The 20,399-nt window shown below is 40.6% G+C and overlaps 1 protein-coding gene and 1 long non-coding RNA gene across 2 annotated transcripts in view; one reads left to right on the top strand and one right to left on the bottom strand.

Annotated features, from left to right (window-relative positions):
- Window positions 1-2,607: 2,607 nt before the first annotated feature.
- The window catches only part of LOC132913524 (uncharacterized), a 234,395-nt gene continuing 216,603 nt past the window's right edge, over window positions 2,608-20,399 (top strand). Inside the window, exon 1 of the long non-coding RNA XR_009659401.1 lies at window positions 2,608-2,975. This is a non-coding gene — a long non-coding RNA (uncharacterized LOC132913524). The remainder of the gene's footprint in view (window positions 2,976-20,399) is intronic.
- Window positions 8,731-20,399, bottom strand: part of LOC132913521 (uncharacterized) — a 164,249-nt gene continuing 152,580 nt past the window's right edge. The window contains exons 10-14 of the mRNA XM_060971929.1: window positions 19,613-19,816; window positions 19,003-19,105; window positions 17,670-17,919; window positions 16,870-17,048; window positions 8,731-15,709 (exon numbers count right to left, since the gene is read on the bottom strand). Coding sequence (XP_060827912.1) covers window positions 13,513-15,709; window positions 16,870-17,048; window positions 17,670-17,919; window positions 19,003-19,105; window positions 19,613-19,816 — 2,933 coding nt within the window. The 3' untranslated portion in view covers window positions 8,731-13,512. The remainder of the gene's footprint in view (window positions 15,710-16,869; window positions 17,049-17,669; window positions 17,920-19,002; window positions 19,106-19,612; window positions 19,817-20,399) is intronic.

The following is a 20,399-nucleotide window of genomic DNA, read 5'->3' on the forward strand; positions in this document are numbered from 1 at the left end:
TAAGCCACACGAGAAATTTGATTCCTCTTACACGATCCTTCTTTAACGCCAGAAGGCGACAGATGAATTTCCTCAAGTTTCTGTCTGCTCTTGTTCGACGAACAAATAAGTTAGGTTTCTTGAATAGTAATCCGAAACAGCTAACATTCGCAACACTTTCGTCACTGAAACCTCCCATTAACCTGGTAATTTCCCTCACAAAGCGAGGGAAATCTTGAGCGCGGAATGAAAAACGCACGAGGGAACCGAGCAGACAAAAATTTTAATTAAATTTCGAGGAAAACGCAGTTGTGAAAATTTCTCGTCCCGTGGTCTGGTTGGAATTTCATTATCATCTCGGTCTCCGAATTTATATCCTCCTGTTATGAAAAACAGCTCCCATACCAATATACAATTTTTTAAACCTAATGCACTAGTATTTTTGTGATTTTATGCTTTTTTCTTCGTGATCCGCACATTTTCACTCGAATATTGCCAGAATTATTATGAACGGCACGCATACTCGAAATGCATTAAACGAGCCAATATTACGCGTTACGAAATGATACAAAATCGCGACGAACTTTTCGGTTTACGATGAACTCAATACTACATCGATATCAAGTTATATCGATAATCGACGTTTCGAAATGAAATTACACCTGCAGCGTTTACATCAGGTTTCACATTTTAATTACAACTTTTTAATAAAACGTCTATGAACTTTTTATTGTACCATGTTTGCTCTCACGATTCCCTATAGACTAAGCCAATAGAGTTTTAACTAAAACCTGCGACGAAAATAAAATAAATCATAAACGCCGCGTTTTAACTTGACAACAATAGTTAATGATGAGCCTGTCACTAGCAGTGGAGGAATATTAACAGGTCTTTGGTACTTCCTCGCGTTCTCGAATATTTCATCTAGGATTTCGCTATTACGCGGATAAAGGAGCAAAACGAGATTTAACGAAGGGTGTTGCCTCTCTTTTGCGACCATAATTAGCTACAGAGAATCCCTAGAAAAACTACTGGCTAGTAGCCCACTTAATATTTCACTGTATTAGCCGGCATCCGCAGATTACTCATGGGGCCTTTCATGGCAGTGTACGGAGAATGCCAGGTCTCGCCTCGAGAGTGGCAATCGTCGATAAAACGGAATTACCGGCGTTAATAATCGAGACAAACCCGCGCGTTTACTCGCGGGACGCTGCCGGATGTCCAACTACGCGCGCTCGTAAATTATACACGAAACGATGTCACTTTAAATCCTCTGCAAAACTTCTCGGTGACAATTTCGTTCTGTCCGTTTGATCTCAAAACTATTCGTCTAAGAAGTTTCTCCGTAATTAAACAACTGTTGTTCCGTGCAACGTTCACTTGTATTTTTTTTTAAACATCCGCGTAATAACGTAATGCCTCAAGTGGTATCTTTTTAAAATGTAACCGTGCAATGATTTCGAAATCTTAAGATAAATTTACCTTCTTGCCTTTCCTCCATATACATAAGTTGTTCCAGAAATTCATCAAATATGGATATGACACGCGCCACGATACTATATTTTTCTTTTTTTTTTTTTTTTTTTTTTATTTTGGTTATTTTACAATTTGTCCTTGCGGACATTTGGTAAAGTGTTATATCTTGTTGGTGAAGAAAAAAAAATATAAATAAAAAAAAAAAAAAAAAAAAAAATAAAAAAATAATATAGCATGTGGGCGGCTACCCCCAGCGGGGTGCCAGCTTCGTTTTTTTCTAAGTTATATCTTTTATGAGGTCTATTGGGTGTTTCCTTTTTAGTCTTCTTGTGATGTTTGTTGTGTTGCACGTTTCAGCTGCCAGATGGTTCGGGTGTGTTTCTATTCTTGTTCTGTATCTTGTTGCGAATCTGGTAATCTCCTCCTTGACCGTTGGTATTCCGAGGTCTTTCCTTATGTCCTCGACGATACTATATGATAAAATTATCAGTGGATATGTTTTTACTAATTCTTCCCTAGGCTTCGTTCCTGTTAATCCTTCCTTTCCTTTTTTCTTAAAATATACCTCTTAAAACCGCGTGAGAAAATAACGAAAGTATTCTCACGAATCATATATCCACATATATTTAGAAAAACGAAGCGCTGATGCTACGAGAAATATTAAAACCGATGAAACTTTAACACGATTAGCCTCGAATGTCACAAAGATAACTTATCGTCTTACATTTCCTAAGAGAACGATTCATCAACGCGTAAATTGAACAATAGGACGTGATAAAGCCGCTCAATTGGAAAAGAAATAGCATGCAGTGGGTACGCAGAATGCACGAAATCGTCGCCGACGATTTTCAGTTTCCCAACTCCGAGGCCATTTCGCCAAGGAACTTGGCCTCGCAAAAACTTGAAAGAGAACCATTACTCGGTAATTATCGGGGATGGGTTCCGGCCCGTGCTGGGGATTATCATAAAAATGACGGCGTATTATCGTGCCAGAGCGTTTCGTTCGTGTCGAGAAATTATTGCCACGGCCGCGATAAGCTTTAACGAGCCAGTGTGAAATTTTTATTTTCAATGATAGGGTGTGCGCGCGGATGTCGCGGTCCTCGTGACCGCGAAACGCGCAATATCTGCCGCCGCCGTCACGTTTCAGGGATTTATCAGCCGACGGTTGACAGGCAAAATAATGAAGTTGCCGCGGTGTGCGAAAGCTGGATACCCCCCGTTTGTCAGTTTTCTGGCCGCGGCGGAGAAGTGACCGTTTTCCCTGATCGCTGGCTGTATCTGCATATTTAAATCGGCCGCGTATCGACGCCCGGTGCAATTCGCTTTTTCGAAAACGTCCATTACGCGACGTTACACGGCATCGACAGTATGCGTGCATAAATTTTCTTCGAGGGACTAACCGGAGAGAGGCGAGTCGCTATAGGATGGCTATGGATCGTTTTTGATTGTTTTGAATGACCGGCGCTTTTTGGAACAGACAGCGTTGATCCGGCCAAATGATGTTCCCTTGTTTACAAGTGAGCACGAAACGACAGCTGGCAAATTGTTTTTACAACTACCTCTCTGCTTTTCAACGAATTACCGCGCGCTTTGTAATTTTCGAAAGTTTATTAGGATGGAAAAATGTTGCGCGAAATTTGTCATTTTTCTCCATTCCATGAAAATACCGGTGGACGTTATAACTGCGCGAGAATTATTTCACACATTGAATAACTCGTAAATAGTATCCGATGGCCAAACAGGTTTCCAGTTTCTGCCAAAGTGTAGATAATTTATAAAACAGTTCGATGAGCAGTGGCGTAATTAGTTGTGATGGCATGATAAACACGATTCAAATTTCGCCAACGTCGAAATATAATTTATAAGCACGTAACGCTATACTTTGTTCCATGTGAATATTGTACGCGAAATTTAGCGGACACAATCCTGTTAGCATCAGGTGGCGAGATAGACAAACTTTTACTAAAAGTCGTTACTGGTTCGCGTGTTTAATCATGTCGTGAATTTATCGAGGTTACGAAATTTTTCGACCGAGTGCTAAAGCATTCACTGTAAAATATGGAATGCAAAGAAACGTTCTTTTATATCTCTTCTCCTTCATTTTGGAAAATTCGTACATTTATCAAATTTATTTTGTTTGCGATGTCTGCGCTAACATTAACATGGAATTATACAGCCAGAATTCATCGCCGTGTAAATCAGACTGCAGAAAACATAAATTTAATTTTATAGACCGTGGCCGGAGCTAACACTCCTTTTATTAAATGTAGAGCAACTTCCGTGAAGCAAATTTAGTACTGCCACACACGGAGGTTGCAACGTTCTATTTCATTTGAAGGAAGTTTTTCACATTTACCTCAACAACGGCTGCGCGATTCACGTACATTTTCAGCTAGCGTTACACGTTCTGTTTGCATTAGTTACAGTCGCGTAAAGTGATTTCATTTCGAGGAAGTAGAGACTCTCCGAAGCAGACCGCACGAAAGGAAACGAAGGAAATCTGTAAACGAGCCAGTCTTCGCGCACGTGATTAATGTTCATCCGTTAACAAGTGCGAAGACATAAAAAAAAAAGCGTCGGCTGGGCTAAAAAGTGTGCTTACACGAAGATTATGCGAGTTACAGGAAGGGTTTTAGATTTATTGCATAGTGTGCTCTCGTTGCGTTAACACGTTCGTCCCTGATTTTCACGATTCAATGTAATTTAAGGTACATATTTTATGTTCCGTGTTTTGTATTATGCTCGCAAATTAGTCGTAAATTAAATCGTAAAATAAAGACGGTAATTAAATTAACGATACATTGATTAATGAGCATCTCCGTATCTATCTTGTTATTAATCGAGTAATTTGGAATTTCAGAAAACATATTCTCTTGTATATTTCTCGTAAAACTACGTATCGATTCGGATATAATGAACGGTGGTAAAGTTGTGCATTCAAAAAATAGTAGTAAATTGTAAGAAGTTTCATTGCCTTCGTATCTTCACGGTTACACGAAAGGGAACAAGTTTTACGGCACGGTATATCTGGAGTCGATACTCCGGAACACGCGTCACGGTATTTTCATTTTACCGGTAGCGTGTCGTAAAAAAGGATAAAGTTACAGGTAATCCTTTTCGCGATTGAATACAAAAAAAACATGTAGGATCTCCTTCTATTCCGTCGGTTGCTTCCTTGTTGCACGTACCACTTTTACGGTTTCTACATTACAAGCGGAAACTCTGTGGACCTTTTTTGTTTACGGATTCCGGGACAACTTTCCGTAGCGCTGTTTGTTTAAGCGTGCGTTATCTCAGGACGCCACGTGTACATTTTGCAACCCCACTTGCGGCGAAAAAAGCGAAACTCCCGGTTTCTCACGCCTCTGTATACCACCTACCTGCCTAGACCAATAAAACGCATCTAGGGTAGCTTTTTTACGAGGCTTTGGAGGACGACACATGCGTCGAACAACGAGATTTTTCTTCCCCTTCGTCTGCCCATCCTTCTATTCGTGTCCACCTTTTTAAGAGTATCGCGATAAATCGCAATATCGAATATGTTAGCGAGAATACCGTGGTCTATGATGCAATTTTATATTTTTTCCCCCCTTTTTTTTACGCTTTTCGCAAGGGCCATTTTATATTGGCTTTTACTCAGAATTTTAGTGCGAATTTCGGCGCTCTTCTCCTTTTTTTTTTTTTTAACAGCAGTTCCGTTTTTATGTCATTAATAGTAGATTATTGCGTGTAAAAATTTGTTCCTCGTCTCCTTCGTATGGTGTTATTTTCTCGTTTCATTCGCTTCGTGGTGCAGGAATATTGGAAAAATGTATTTGGATAGCGTACGGATGGTAAGTAGGTATGAATGTTAGAAGAAGCACCGACTCTTTTTAATCCATTCCGTCTTAGTCATTTTTTGAACGACAGGACGTGTTCCAGAATTTTAGTTGAAAAAAAAAAAAAAAAAAAAGAGGACGAACAGCGAAATTGGTTTTAGCTTCGACATATCCAGCCTTTCGGGTTAGCATATTCATAACTGACTCTGCCAGGTACATTGCCATTAAACACGCTATATATCAAAAGTTTGCGTTGCTGTCCAAACACTTTCCGAACGCGAGCACCATTTAGGCATTTGTATCAATCTGTGTTATTAATACATCTGTAATGATATACCGATAAGACTATCATATCCTTTCGATTGATCCTAAAGTTTCCTTGTGAATGACACTTTGCTCTTTCAATTCTTCGGAAGTTTCCTTTCGCTTTCAATCATTATATCTGTTGAAAATGAATTTGACACTAAGACCACTTACAATCAAAGTAGGAAACTTGTACCAAAGGGATCGAGAAAGTGTACCCTTTCAATGATCCGTTTACTTTACAAAGATCATTCAAGTGCCCGGAATTGAAAAAATCGCTGTGAAGCTTACCTTTCTCAAAATTGCCATTCGTCCGAATCGCGATAAACAATGGAGCTGACGTTAACCGAATTTCAATACCTCTGGTAATTGCCTGGCGAGTCCCCGCCTCCGATTTCTACGAAAATCAAATCTCTCACGGTATAACACAATTTTCATCGATCGATTCGCAAATCCGCGACTCTATTTTCTCTAACGATGCTTCCTCCGGAACGAGTCTTGGTTTGAAAAATTGGCAAGCTAATTAAGTGCTCTGTAATAATGATAGGGATACCTCATCGACTACACTGGTCGCCACGTCGATCCGGAACTCATCCACCGGTGGTCGTAAATAAAAGGGACAGGGCTATGCGAATGATAATTAACTGCTTGACAAATACGCTTGGCTTTGGTGCATTCCATACGCCAAAAACCTGGATACAGAATTTGGTGGTTCAAAGTAAAGCAAATAGCGGCGTGCAGCAGCGGTAAGGCAATTCGACGTGTACCGCACGTAATGAACACGTTATAGGCCTGCTGGATATCACGGTTACGAAATTGCGTCGATTAATACGACAGCGCTAATCACCCATTTTCACTGATTCGTCAATATCCGTGATTTTGTTGGTTCATTCTTGCCGTTTGGGTCTTTCGTTTTTAGTCACTCTTCACAGCAAACGGGATGAAACGTTGTTACACGAGCGTACCTGTCGTTTACAGCGTCCAAAACTCGAGGGATTTAATCACGCTGCGAATTTTTGCTCATTTTCGCTCGTATCGTGTTAGTCCATCGTCAAAAAGTTTATGTCTGAGGAAAATGTTAAAATATCGTGAGTATGCGGGATCTTTCTTGTTTCGGGTAGTTTTAATTAAAAATTCGAGGGGCTCGTAGCAGGTGATTTTAATAGAAATTTCCGTCTCATAATAAAATATAATCCGTATAATATGATCATTCAGTTCGCCGATAATTTGTTACGTCCGGATAATTAATCTCCCGTTCGTTCATTCGAATAATCGATTCGTTTCACCTTTCAGGAATACCGTGGAAAATACACGAAAGTTTTGATGGATCGACGAACAAAAAAGTTTCTCAGGTTGACACCTGTTTTTAGAAACTCAGGTGTATTCCATTTTACAACGTGGTTTGTAGTCTAGTACGATGGAGAAAATTTTTCCCGTGGTAGCTGAAATCAATCAGCCGATCGGTTGGCGGAGTACAATTTCGCGTATTTGCCTATTCCTCCAGGCGAAAGTGAAACAAATGTATCCCCCGTGTTTAATCATCTGGCCCGTTGTCTCCCTCTTCCCGACGTCAGCACCCATTGAGTTACTGGTTTAATCGTTACAATTCCCCGGAGGTCGAAAAAAAAAGTAAATTAGGCTACTTTTGCAGGCAGATTTGCGCCTGATTCACCAGACTGAATGCAATGTTTGTGAATAGTTCGTGAAACGGTACACACGTGTTTAACCCTTTCGCTCTGTGGAGAATTGTTGCCAGCGAGTGACGGAAAATCGATAACCCTTATCTAGAAACAATCGTGCGGGAATGGGGAATTTGATATGAATGTTAGTAGCGAATGATCGTATGTTAGAGATGCTAGTTTGGACTAATTATTTCAGATTAGGATCCGAGAGAACAGTATATGTTTTGGAGTGAATGTTGACTGAATATTAACCTGTACAATGTATCATCTTTTAATTAGGTGCTTCTATGATCACGGAATTAAAAGTTGATAACGATAAATCGTTGTTTATTAAGTCTGTGTGGTCAAATATCTTCGTCAAGTTAGTGTTTTGTCTACAGGTATTCATATACTTTCGTAAGCCATCATATTTGTATATACATATGTATAGGAATTATTATGTCCAGGAGATTTTCTCTCTGATTTTTAGATATACATTTTCCTTTTTACTTTCGTGAAAATAAATTACGTCTAACAGTCTTAACTGTACGATATTGCGGTATAAAGATACCTACCTGCTGATCTCACCTATGAGATTATTGCGTCGAAACGATAAGCTTCCTTCTTCGTGATTGGAAAGCAGGATACGTTTCGTTGAACAATATTGCTGACGTGTCGCAAACTAACCACGTAAAATCGTTAAAGGAAAAAGAATGTGCACTCCGATAAGGAAATTAGATCGCAAATTCATATCGTCGAATCAAATTTTTATTGTTAAAATAAAATCGTAATTCAAAGATACCTACCGTGCGAAACACTGATAAAAAATATGCACATATTAGTCGTTTTCCAAACGAATCATTTGCAATCGCCATGAGTTACTCGTTTTTTTTTTTTTTTTTTTTTTAATTTTATTTTGGTTATTTTACAATTTGTCCTTGCGGACATTTGGTAAAGTGTTATATCTTGTTGGCGAAGAAAAAAAATATAAATAAAAAATAATATAGCATGTGGGCGGCTACCCCCAGCGGGGTACCAGCTTCGTTTTTTTTCTAAGTTATATCTTTTATGAGGTCTATTGGGTGTTTCCTTTTTAGTCTTCTTGCGATGTTTGTTGTGTTGCACGTTTCAGCTGCCAGCTGGTTCGGGTGTGTTTCTATTCTTGTTCTGTAAGAGTTACTCGTTGACGTTCAAAAATAAATCGAATACCATAGTTTATCGAATACTAGGAATATTTTGTCGTGATACTGCAAAAATAATGTAAGATAGTGGCAGGGTTGCATTGAAATAAATAATCGTACACCATGGTTGCACAAAAAACGTTAATATAATAACAATAATATATATATATAACGTATATGCATGTATACATGGTTCTTATTAACAATTTCATCATTTTGTTTTCCCTAGACTACCCAAAAATGTCACCGGAGGTGGCCAGTCGAACCCGTCTCGTTCCTCCGTTTGGAAATCATCCCTCGAATTCGTAATTTTCATCGCGAAACGAGCCGGCTTCGTGAAATTTCCCCTAACCATCCGGCGCTTTCGCCGGTATATGCATATTTATAATATATTAACATCTTCTTTTTCTTCTTGGACTCGCACGTTTATCGCATCGCTTATCTAACGCAATTACAAAAAAAGTTTCCCTAAACCTTTAATTCCTTCTTATATTCGTATCTCCATCGGAAACTATATAATTTACATCAGAGATCCCGAAATCGACGTAGGACACGCGCATCCCATCCTAGTGGAATCGCGAAAGGTTCTAACAACGTTTTCTACGATTCAGGAAATAGTTATAGGCTTAGAATTTGATTATTATCGTTTAAAGTGCATTTCACCAGGTTCGATTAATTGATGATGGTGGAGAGAGAGAGACGGTGCAAACATTTAGATAAAACGGGCTGCGTTTCGAAGGACCAATCTCGAGATCCCTGTTCTAAGATTATTACGTCTCTTCTTCTCTCTGTCCACGCGACAGAGAGTAACAATATTTTGTCAAAGTGGAGGAATGATAATACGTATGCATGTCCGTGGGTGTGTGATATAGTATGTACAATTACGTGTGACGAAAATCAGGGCACCTGGGAATGACCGTGTTCTATTCGTTATCACTTAAGTTTCCCATTGCTGGAATGTAGAAAGATTCAAAGTGTTCTTACAGGGGTTGATCGATGCTTTACGACTGTCGTATCTTGTTTGATGAACTCGAAAGCTTTTCGACTCCCTGGAAACTCTTCGGAAATGGGAAAACATCAGAATGCCTGGCAGTATACGGCGATAAAATTCGCAGTAAAAGTTTTCTATCGATACGGGACGATCTTTCGATTTCTGCTCTTCACGACAATGGTGTCCTTTGCGTATCTCTATTTGCTAGATATTTTCGTGTCTTTTCCTCTTTTCTCGTTTCAAAACGGTCCAAAATGATCGCGCGATCTACTCCGTTGCAATAATCTAAAACGTATCAGCTCGAACGCAACTACGTATACTTATCACAAGTTTAACTTGCTAATTCAAAAACGAATATATTTACAGATTATCATATATCGGTGAATAAAGGCCAATACCTAAAGTTTAACGACTCGAAGGCAGAAAATATCATCGGAAATCTATCAGAATAAAATTTCCAGAACTTTAAGAATCGAAATCATGCGTATATATCTAAGTAGAAATACTTGTACAGTTTAATATAGACAGTTACAATAGCTGTTTTACGTAAGTACAAACGAACGACGATATATCCTTTGAAGAAATAATTTCATATACACTCTACTCCAAATAAACGAATAATAATATTTACGACCGCAATAATGGCTAAATAACAGAGCTGCTTGCAAAATTCTACAATTAGGAAACTCCAAGTGTCTCTTGAACCTTCCAGCTTAAAAATTCGTACCTCACGTCGCGAAGCATATTTCCTCGGACAAACCTATCGTACTATATTAATCGAAGTAATCATACGTCGGATAAATGTTTGTGTCGGAATTCAACGAATGTTTACGACGGTAAGCATCGTTGTTCTCGATGGTTGGGACTCGTGGAACAAACACGAGAGCCGAGAGAACGGAAATAAGAAAGGAAGGGTAGAGAACGGGGCTCGGGACGTGGAAGCGGACGATGAGCTAACAAAAGTCACGAAACTCGAAAGCACGCTTCCTCTTCTCGACGACACACGATCTCACGCACGCAACGGCAATAGGAAGAACCAGAGCTTGTGCTCGGTTCTCTTTCGTCGGGGTTTATTTTCACAGGCAAGCAAGGTTGAAGAAACGGCGACAGTCGCCGCAGGAGAAAAAGCTTCGCGACGCGGAAGCGCGCGAGCCGCGGTGGACAAGAGTCGTGGGCGTGAGAAGGAAAGGGGGTTGGAGGAAAAAAAAATGAGGAGTGAAATTTTACGAGCCTTAACCCGTGCGGGCATGAACGTAAAGCAGCTTTACGACGTCTAGAATGAAAGTTTCATTCCGTGACGGCGCGACGGAGTCGTCGAAGTAGAGGAAGCGGCTTCGGGGATTAACTTGCCCGGAAACAAACTGCCGTTACTGGCGCGAGTGTATCGAGGGCCCGATAAAAATAACGAATAGTTGCGTACGAATCGATTTTTGACCGAGGCTGAGGAAGTAAGACGCTTGGAAGGAGTGGTAACAAGCCGGGACGCGCGAAATACGGGTCGTAGGTAAAGAATGTAGAACAGAAAAAATATACATAAGGAATGAAATAACTTTTAAAACGCAACTACCTTACAAGAGTAATTAATATTTCTGGAAACGAATGGTGGAAATATTCGATGAAGAGAAATGCTTGACGATCGTCTTACCTGGACGAAGTTGACATTTTTATGGTCCTTTTTAGTCGGAGGACTATTCTTCAATCCTCTATGATGCGTACAAAATGCTCATATTTGCGAGAGAATGCTCTTAAAGCTTGATATATAAAAATGTATCGTTATTGATCACATAATGGTCCCTAATCATCCTATGATCATCAGTCCGTGTTATAAGCATTCGATAAATTGACAGATCGAATCGCAGTGAAAAATCTCTGAACGTATATCACGAGCTGAAGAATTTTCAGAAAAAGCTGACTGAACGAATTTCAATCGTACGAAGCGAAGGAATCGCTTCGTGAATCTATCTCTTCGCTCTTCGAAAGGATAGTCATAGAGGATTAAAGCCAGACGTGTTCGTTGGACGGACATCCACGCCGCGAAAAAAAAAAAAAAAGAATCTACGAAGCAGTCGCTTCAGAAGTTTTTTCATGAAAGGAACTGTTGTCCCTCGAAGAGAGGGGCACCGCCTTTGTCAGTACATCTAACATCATACAAGGAAAGTAATCTAGATGAAGAGTTTATCTCATGACAACGCTGGCGCCGAGCGATCGTTCGTCTTCGTTTTGCGTAGTTTTACCGTTGCAAATATGTTTGTCCTGGAAGAATCGAATAATCAAAGGAAATTTTATCAGTCGCACTGTTCGCGCTGTTGTTCGATAAAATGGTACAATATATAATCCAAACAGTTCTTGAGTGAAAATTTGAGATTTTCTAGCAAGAGTAGGAAGTTAAATAAATTCTTTTTTAAGCTAGAAAGATCGAACTGCCTGGGATTTTGGAAGCGTACTGTGAAATCACTTTCACAACGCGCTTCCAAGCCATTCCTTCACAAATTTAACAGTACTATTTTCGTTATTTTATGCGGCAATCAGAAGGAGAAACTGTAGAAAATATCCGGAAAATCTGCAGATTGCTGGCGATAAACTTGTATCACGGTATTATGGAAAAACAAAGAGCAACGTACAGCGATATTGTCCAAACATTGACACGATATTTCATGCGAAGCGCAAACACAAAATTAAAAGTGAACATTCTTTGGTGTATCGTACAAACAACACACCCTTTTGCATACAAGTTTCATCAATTGGTAACGACGAGGTGCGATGAAAGAAGATACGACGTGCACAAACGAATTCTTCGAGCTACGAAAAAATGAACGAAACACACACGTTGAAATATTTTTACGAAGATTTTTAAAGTTGCGAGAAAAAGTTTGAATGCGTTGATATACGACCACACCAGGCTGTGACATAACTTTTGCTAAAAATACGTAAAACAACGGACGTAGTAAACTTCTTTCACGATATATCAAAATGAAACACCGTAGGAATGAAATTGAATTCAATTGAATGTTGCAACAGCGTACCGCATATCAAATCGTTTCAACGGGAACCAGAAACTAATTTACACGGGTAATGAACGAATACGTGGACATAAAGTTTCAAACTCGAATCGTCATGTTATTAATGTAGAAACTAGTTTACACAGTCATTTTTAAGCGCAGCGTGGCAACGGGCAATTATTTATGCGTTCGTTGGCCATTGACAGGAACGATTTATGGAAACTGACAGATTAATTCCGATCGTTCGAACGTATTATACATTTTTAAAACTTCTTTACTCGCGTTTCAGCTAAAGAATTACCAGAGCGTGAATGAACATATAGATCCTTTTAAAAATTCTTTGATTCTAGATCTGCAACTTATATTTCTCGTGAACTCGGCGTGAAACTTATCCGACATGTATATCAGATTATTTCGAGACTTTAATAATTTATGACACTCTACAGCAATTTACAAGATTAAAATATGATCGAATCGTTGCAGTGTTCTGTAACGACGGATCCAACAAGAGTTACGATTGAAACATCATCCGTAACATTGTTTTCTCCATCGCGGTCACAGACGGCTTGTCAAACGCGTGTAAAATCGTTGGTCGCATTTCGATTTACTTTATGCGCTCGCTTAACGTCAACACGTTGATTTCATCGTAAACAAGCGTCGACGAAAGCAGAATAAAACAATATAACTATGCTTGCAAACATAAAAACAGGCTTCAACGTTTCAAGAAGCAATGGGAATAGCGCTACGTGGAAGACTTGCGAACGGTCATTCGTGGTGCAAATCGGGTATACGAGGGTGGAGATGATAATAAAATTGGAATACGATGACAAACTTAAAAACGAGCGATCTTTTAAGGACGAAATTATTAAACGAATCGTACTTTAACTATTTCTTGCACAACTGGCTCGTCCAATTCGAAATCGGTTTCGTTTCTCTCGGGTCTTGAAATGGTGCAAAGACTTGGTTCGTTTTCAGAACTTTGTTGAATGGTATAACGTTAATAAATTTTCAAACGTGATGAACTCTTTCATGGAGACCGCTAGGGACTCAAACAATGATACCGATACGGAGGATCCGAACGAAGAAGAGAGTTTAATAGATTTATTGCTGTTTCTTCTTCTTCTTCTTGTTGACGGAGGCGTCCACTCCCCAAAGATCGTACCACGGTCCACAAGTATTTTTATCTCTTTCTCGATCGGAATCCCTACGGAGTTTAGTCCTGGGAAGAAGAGTCTTCTCCGCCACTGTTTGATCCTTTACTACGATGCAACTATACGTGGACTCTTCGTCGGATGCCTCTGTTTCGCTGAAGTTCTGCGTCAATCCATCTTCGTCGTCCGTGTACTTTTTTCTCCTCTCGTTCCTCTTGGCCTCGTTATTTTCCTTCAATTCGGCCACGATCATGTTACGCTTAGCTTCCAGGCTACGTTTTCGCTCCTTCTCGATTATGGCTTTCCGCGAGACGTTCCCCATAAAGTAAGACCTCTCCTCTTGATGCATTCGATATTCGGACCTCTCGACAGTCTTTGGTCTTTCCGCCGGCGTAGGAAAATCCTCGAAGTAATCGGATTTTTCGGGCACGTGAATTCTTTCCGCAGGTTTTGGTTCTTCGTGCTGCGAGTCGTTGGTAATGGTCACGTCGCTGTTCCTTTTTTCCAAACTTTGCCGAGAGTTGGGGCTGTCACTTGGATTCTGCTTGCTGGTGTCGTCTGAATTCGCGTCGTCTTTCGCTTCCTTCTTAATCATTTTCGGAATATCGACCAAAGATCTGTGCTGCCAGAGTGCCATACCCTCAAGAACGTCGGAATCTCTCCTGAACCTCCAGAAGGACTTTGTTCTCTTCACGAGTTTCGGACTCTTGGAGTCGACGTCGAAAGCTCTACCCGTCTGTATCAAGTGTCCAACAGCGGTCGTCTGTCTTGGGAGCAGCGGTTTGCGGTTATCGTCCTTCAACGTGTTATTATTCGTGTCGTTCTTCTCCAAGATTTGCTGTCCGTTCCTCTGGAACTTCTGAAGATTACTCTGACCAAGATTCTGATAGCGGTGCCTCTCGATCACCTTCGTCCTTTCTAGCTTCGTCTCAAAGTTCGACTCGTATCCGCGCTCTTTATCTACTGACACGTTTTCTCTGACGTATTTGGTCTCGCCATAGATGGCCTCCTCTTTGTCGGAAAATCTACGCTCTCGATAAAGGTTACGGGGGTCCGTTGGCCTCTCAGGAGCTTCTTCGGAAGGCGGTCTCGGTCTCTCGAAGCGGCGACTCGACGCCCGCTCGATATTCCTATTTCTATCGGGATTCTTCTCGAAAGTCCTTTCTCTTTCATAAGTAGAGGTCTTCTGGGCCGCACTGGGCGACTTATCCAAGTATCGTTCCCTTTCTCGCTCGAACCTCTGCGGCCCGCGACTCCTATCGCAGTCGTTATACCTCTCGTACGGCGGAGGAGGTTGCTTCTCCTCTCTACGCTCTAAACTTCTATAATCGTTCCTTCGCTCTATAAACTTTGGTGGGCTATGCTCCCGAGCATACTTTTGCGCGGTTTGCTCTAGTTTCTGCGCGATATGTTCCACCTTCCTGCCAGTCTCCGGGATCGTGATAGTACTCTCGTCGTCGGTGCCCGAGGACGAGGCCGACGATGTCTTCTCGTTTTCGTATTTTGATTCTTCCTGAGCAACCGAATGATATCCGCGACGAGAGCTGCGCTCCTGACCATCAGCTCTGTCCCCGTAATACTTCTTGCCGTCGTACTTCTGGTAATCGATCCTGCCAACGTAGTTATCATCCTCCTCCTCCTCCAGTTCGATCTCGTCCTCCTCCGTCTCATCGTGTTCCTTCACTCTTTTCGATTCTCGACGATCCTGTTCCATTTGCTCGTTATTCCTTCTTGTGGACTTTCTCGATGGTTCTTCGTTGCTCATAACCTTGCTTTTGTGATTGGAATTACCGCGACCGCGATTATCGTACTCGTTTTTCTGCGATCTCTCTTGGCTCTTCTTTCCTGATTTTCTTGTCGGCCCATTCTCCATCGCACCGCGGTCAGAGAAGTCCCTTCCATTTTTGCGCTCCTGAGTGTCGTAATGACGATTCTGGTACCTTGTCTCGCCGTTCTCGTTGCTCTGATTCGCGTTCGCCTCCGCCCAAATGTCCATCGCGGTTCTGTAAAGATGCCAGCTCTTCTCGTCCCTGGGTATCGTCTTCCAGGAATCGTTTTCCCAGTCCTTGTTGCTGGGCTTGTCGTCCTTCTGGTGTTGCTTCACCGCTTCGGTTATTCTATCGGCACGCGGCTTTCTTCGTCGTTGTCTGCGTTTTTGTGCGGGCTCGGGATGAGTAAAAAAAAAAGAAGAGAAGGGAAGAGAGAGAGAGAGAAAGAGAGAGAGAAAGAGAGAGAAATATAGAAAGAAAGAAGAAGAGATGATAGAGAGAATAGAGAAGAAAGACGAAGAAGAAAGAAAAGAGAGCGGAATAGTGCAGCATATGGAGAAAGAACCAAGAGCCAAGTACGTGGGTAGGATTAGTTATGCGGTTGTTGAGCTGTGTGGTCGCGGATATTGCGATATGCGAGGATGGGGAATATGGCTGCTGGCATCGCAGGAGCCCGGAGAGGTGAATGAGCCACCACCACGCCGTATTTTATTTCCATCGACCACGATAACGCATGCGGAATCTACAAATCAGGAGAGAAAACAACATCGTGACTCTGAAAACAAGCCTACAGGTTCGGTATCGAATGGATATTAGGTGTGATCACGTCTTTTTATTACTTTCTTTCTTTTTCTTTTCAGGAAAAGAGGCATAAAATGATGAACGATACAATTGCTGATAAGAAATCTACTTTTTGTCGATTTTTCAAATTTTAGTCATCTTTTTCCCAATGTTACGCGAATCCTTTGAACTCGATGTACAGATCTGCTTTTAAATCGTTCATTCCTTTCGCAATGGTGCGCATCCGTATCTACGCAGGATATAATAAAAATAGTAGGAATAACCAATGACGAAAAAATGAGAATTTATTTCTAAAGATCGTGAAAGTGAAAGTAATTCAGGAGCAAAGGACTAGGCATATCTTTAGACGAGGAATATGTAAATCTGGGAAATTCTATGAACTATATACGCATGCACGTAATATAATATACATGTATTATCGAATTTTTATGGAAATGTCGAGAGATGAATAAGAAATATTTAATGGAAGGGGAGACGTTAGATTTCGTAAACAAAAGCTACGGTTCTACGATGTAATTCTATCTTTGTACATTCCGTTAGAGAAAAGATACCGGGAAGACCAAGATAATATAATTGATATTAAAATGAGAGCAGGAATAAAATACAAAGCTCCGAAGTTGACGAATCACAGGCAGAAGCGTTTCTACAGGTTTGCCAAACAATCATCAACTACTTTCGACGAGATTCGATTAGAGTTTCCAAAGTATCTTCGATGAGATTTCGTGGTGATCGCTTACCTCATGGCCTCGTCGTCGCTGTAGTCGATATCAGGCTGAGCCGGTGGCTCGTTTGAGAAACCGCTGTCGTTGCTGCTGTGAAGAGATGTGACGACTTGAGGAGGTGGCACGGGCGGAGCAGGTGGCTGTATCCTACGGCCACCAGCCAAAACAGTGGGCAAAGTGCCCGATGGACGGATCTAAAGAAGATCCGGCATGAAAGTTTATGAGATTTACATTTCGTCTTTTCGGTTAAACAAGGAAACATTCGTTCCCTCGAAAAGTACCCACATCTCAGAATGCATTTCGGATTATTCCATCTCGGTTCGTATACTTTGCTCGCGAACTTTACGATCTTTCTGTTTGAGAATCTTTAAATTCGTTACTGTTTTACAAGTTCCTGGAGTTTGCAAATTTTATGGAACAAAGCGGGAATGAATTTGAAAATTCCTTTCAACTTCGCCTCATCCGTCCCTCATTTCCCTAATTTAATTGTTTCTTTCATGTCAAATTGATACAAGAAAGTAAGAAGTCGATATAATGAAAAGATAAATGACTGGCGCTAAACTTTTTTATTTACAACGAAAGAATCAAATTTTTGTACAATCAAAATTATGCATTATCATTCACTTTTCTTTATAAGTGACTTACATTTCTTCAAAAGACGGATGAGCGTTAAAAAATATGTATACAGCTCTCTTTCGGAAATCCAAAGATTCTGATATTAAATATCGTATTATAAATCGAATTAGCAATGAAACGTATAATATGATAATAATATAATAATAATATAATAATATACAGTGGAATGAAATCCTCACCGGTTTTGTTTGACGTGCAGTAGGTGTCGCTAAATTGTGAGAACTGTTGCTATTCGGTACATTTGTAGGAGTGCCCGTACTGCTGTTATTGTTGTTACTGTTGTTGACGTTGTTGTTTCCTACTCCATGGAATCCACTCGACACTTCATCGATGCTCGGTGTCACTGGCGGTCGAGAGGGTGGTGGCTTACAGGGTGGAACTGCTTGTGGCTCCAATACGCGACCATTGTTTGTTCCGTGACTCGGCGATCTTCACATATTATCGTACGTTTGATTTTAGTGATAATGTTAACGATTCCGGCTAAATCGGAATAATTGAAAATATCAGGAGGAAAAGCATGGTTTGTTGGAAAGCATATTCTATATACTATGAAATATTAATCATAATAAGATGTATTTCTCAACGAACTACGTATTTATCGTGCAGGACAAATCATACGTTTTGTCGTTGCGCGATCATTATTTTTTACCGTTTAATATTGTTACATCATTCCAATTACCTCCGATTGCACGACTCGTAACAATTTTCTAATTTTTGTTTGCTGTGAAAAGTTTGTGTGACTCTCTGTCAGTCAAAAATTGTATTTCGTCTTCCATTGCCCCATATTTTACAATCGTATGTGTATACATGATTGTAAATATGAAACGTCAATGCATAAAATGTTATTCATTAAATTTTCACGGTTCTAGTTTCAACAAAATCGTAACACATTGCTCGGTAATTGTCGTTGAATTGTGTTTATTTTACTTTTATAAATTGTGCTTGTTATTTTGATGGAACTTGTTTTGAAGTTATTAACGATTTCCATTAAAATGTATGAAGAATCTACTGTGTGTATTTTACTGTAAATATTTCCCTAGATGTTTTTTTCTGAACTTTCCACTGAAATGAAAAATTCAAAGCTTCAACGAACGGAGTGTAAAAGAAGAGAAAAAAGAGCGAGGAAAAATTCATCTTGTTATATGATTGGTTGTTTAAGAGAATCGTTTAAAAGATTAAGGAGGAAATTAACATATTTATATTGTGGAGATTTCTGGCAAACGATAGGGGCGATAAATCACACATAAAAGCCTTTGACAAAATTTCCACCGCTATATCGTAAATCGAGCATCGGAATAATGGGATTTAGGAGAGTAGATGCAACAATAACACCAAGACGAGTACGTTTAATGGGAATAGCTGCATCGATATCAGCCGTTGCCCGTTATCGTTCTAGATTAGCGTAATTGCATTCGACCCGTGCAATTGTTAGCAACGAACATCGTAACAAGATCTGTTCAGATATCGTTTGGGCTACCAAAAGCACAGACTTTCCTGCCTCTGTTAACTTACCCTAGACTATCGTCGATAATAATTTCTGTGTATGCCAGTGGGAACCATCCGGAGCTCTGTGTGCGGAGATTCTCCCCAAATTGCCAGCCTTTCTGACGATCTCCTAATAAGGTAGTTTCGTGAAATAGAAATAACCATTTATGCTGCTTATTTGCTAGAAAAAGGAGGGAATATCGTGGCCGATAAGGGGTCAGGATTTCAAAGCACTGATCTATCTTTGCTATCTCTTATACAGTGGAGAAGGTTGCGCAAAGAAATAGTATCATTTTCGTATAAAACGAAAATTCTTGTTATCGAGCGATTTTGATCAAGGCTGTTTCTTATTTGCTTGAAAATTTCTCAGGCATAGACACGAAAGATTATTTATTAAGATGAGATTAGAGTATTTCGCGTGTTTCTCTATTTTCTGAATCTCGTGGTTCGTATTCAAACGGCATTTGATAATGGCAAGAGCATCGTTATTAGGATTTATTGTGTAAACGAATTCCAAACGCATCGGACTAATCTGACGGGAAACTGCGTTGTGGTCAGACGGGGGATATAATTTCATGAGGAAACAGACGCGTATCTGGAAAGCGGCAATATAAGCGTTCAGACATCCGGCACTCACCCATCAACGCAATGAGATCGCCCTCCAGGAAACTCAGCTGATTTTCCCCGGAGCTCAAATAGGCGAAGAGAGCCCTCGCGAGGGGTGCATCTCCCCAGCCACCGGAGCTCACCCCTGTGCCACTACCACCCCCACCTCCACTGCCGCTGTTGCGTGATGCCGGAGGCGCCATGGACCTCGGCCTTGGTGGAGTTTCTGGAACCTCTGCGAAATTTTGAGGAGGGGTACGATTAACCCGGTTCATTTCTGTCGTAACTTACACATACCGTGAAGGGATTAGAACTCTGCACGCTTTCGAGTGGAAGGATTTTGCTCAATTAATGTTTCGAACCTCTTCGCTTCTGTTTGCGAGCACGCAGTTCGCTACCATGAGGAAAAATTATCGAGACTAACCGCGAATACGAATTCGCTACTGGTCCACTTGGAACAGAATACACGAAATCGATAAAATTTCATATCGAGAGACGCGTTTCACGAATTCGCCGTGATTTTATTTTACCGTGTTCTCCTCTGGATAGAAGAATGGCGGTTGGCCAAAAACCATTACGTTCGAAATGAAATGCTTATTTGAACATTCTTATGATATTCTTGTTCTTTTTCCCTCTCTTTCTATAACACAATCAATTTTGCTCTCGCATCATTGCCAACGAATTTATGCGGTTGGCTTGCGCGCAAGAGCCTTGCTTTGGAAAACTTTTGCGACACAGAAAACGAAAAGTTTTACTTTATTTAAGAACTTGTTCAGTTTAAGGGGATCGAACTATATCTTCAGATGTGTTGGAGAAAT

The sequence above is a fragment of the Bombus pascuorum genome, chromosome 13 (genome assembly GCF_905332965.1).
Source record: "Bombus pascuorum chromosome 13, iyBomPasc1.1, whole genome shotgun sequence".
Classification (NCBI taxonomy): Eukaryota; Metazoa; Arthropoda; class Insecta; order Hymenoptera; family Apidae; genus Bombus; species Bombus pascuorum.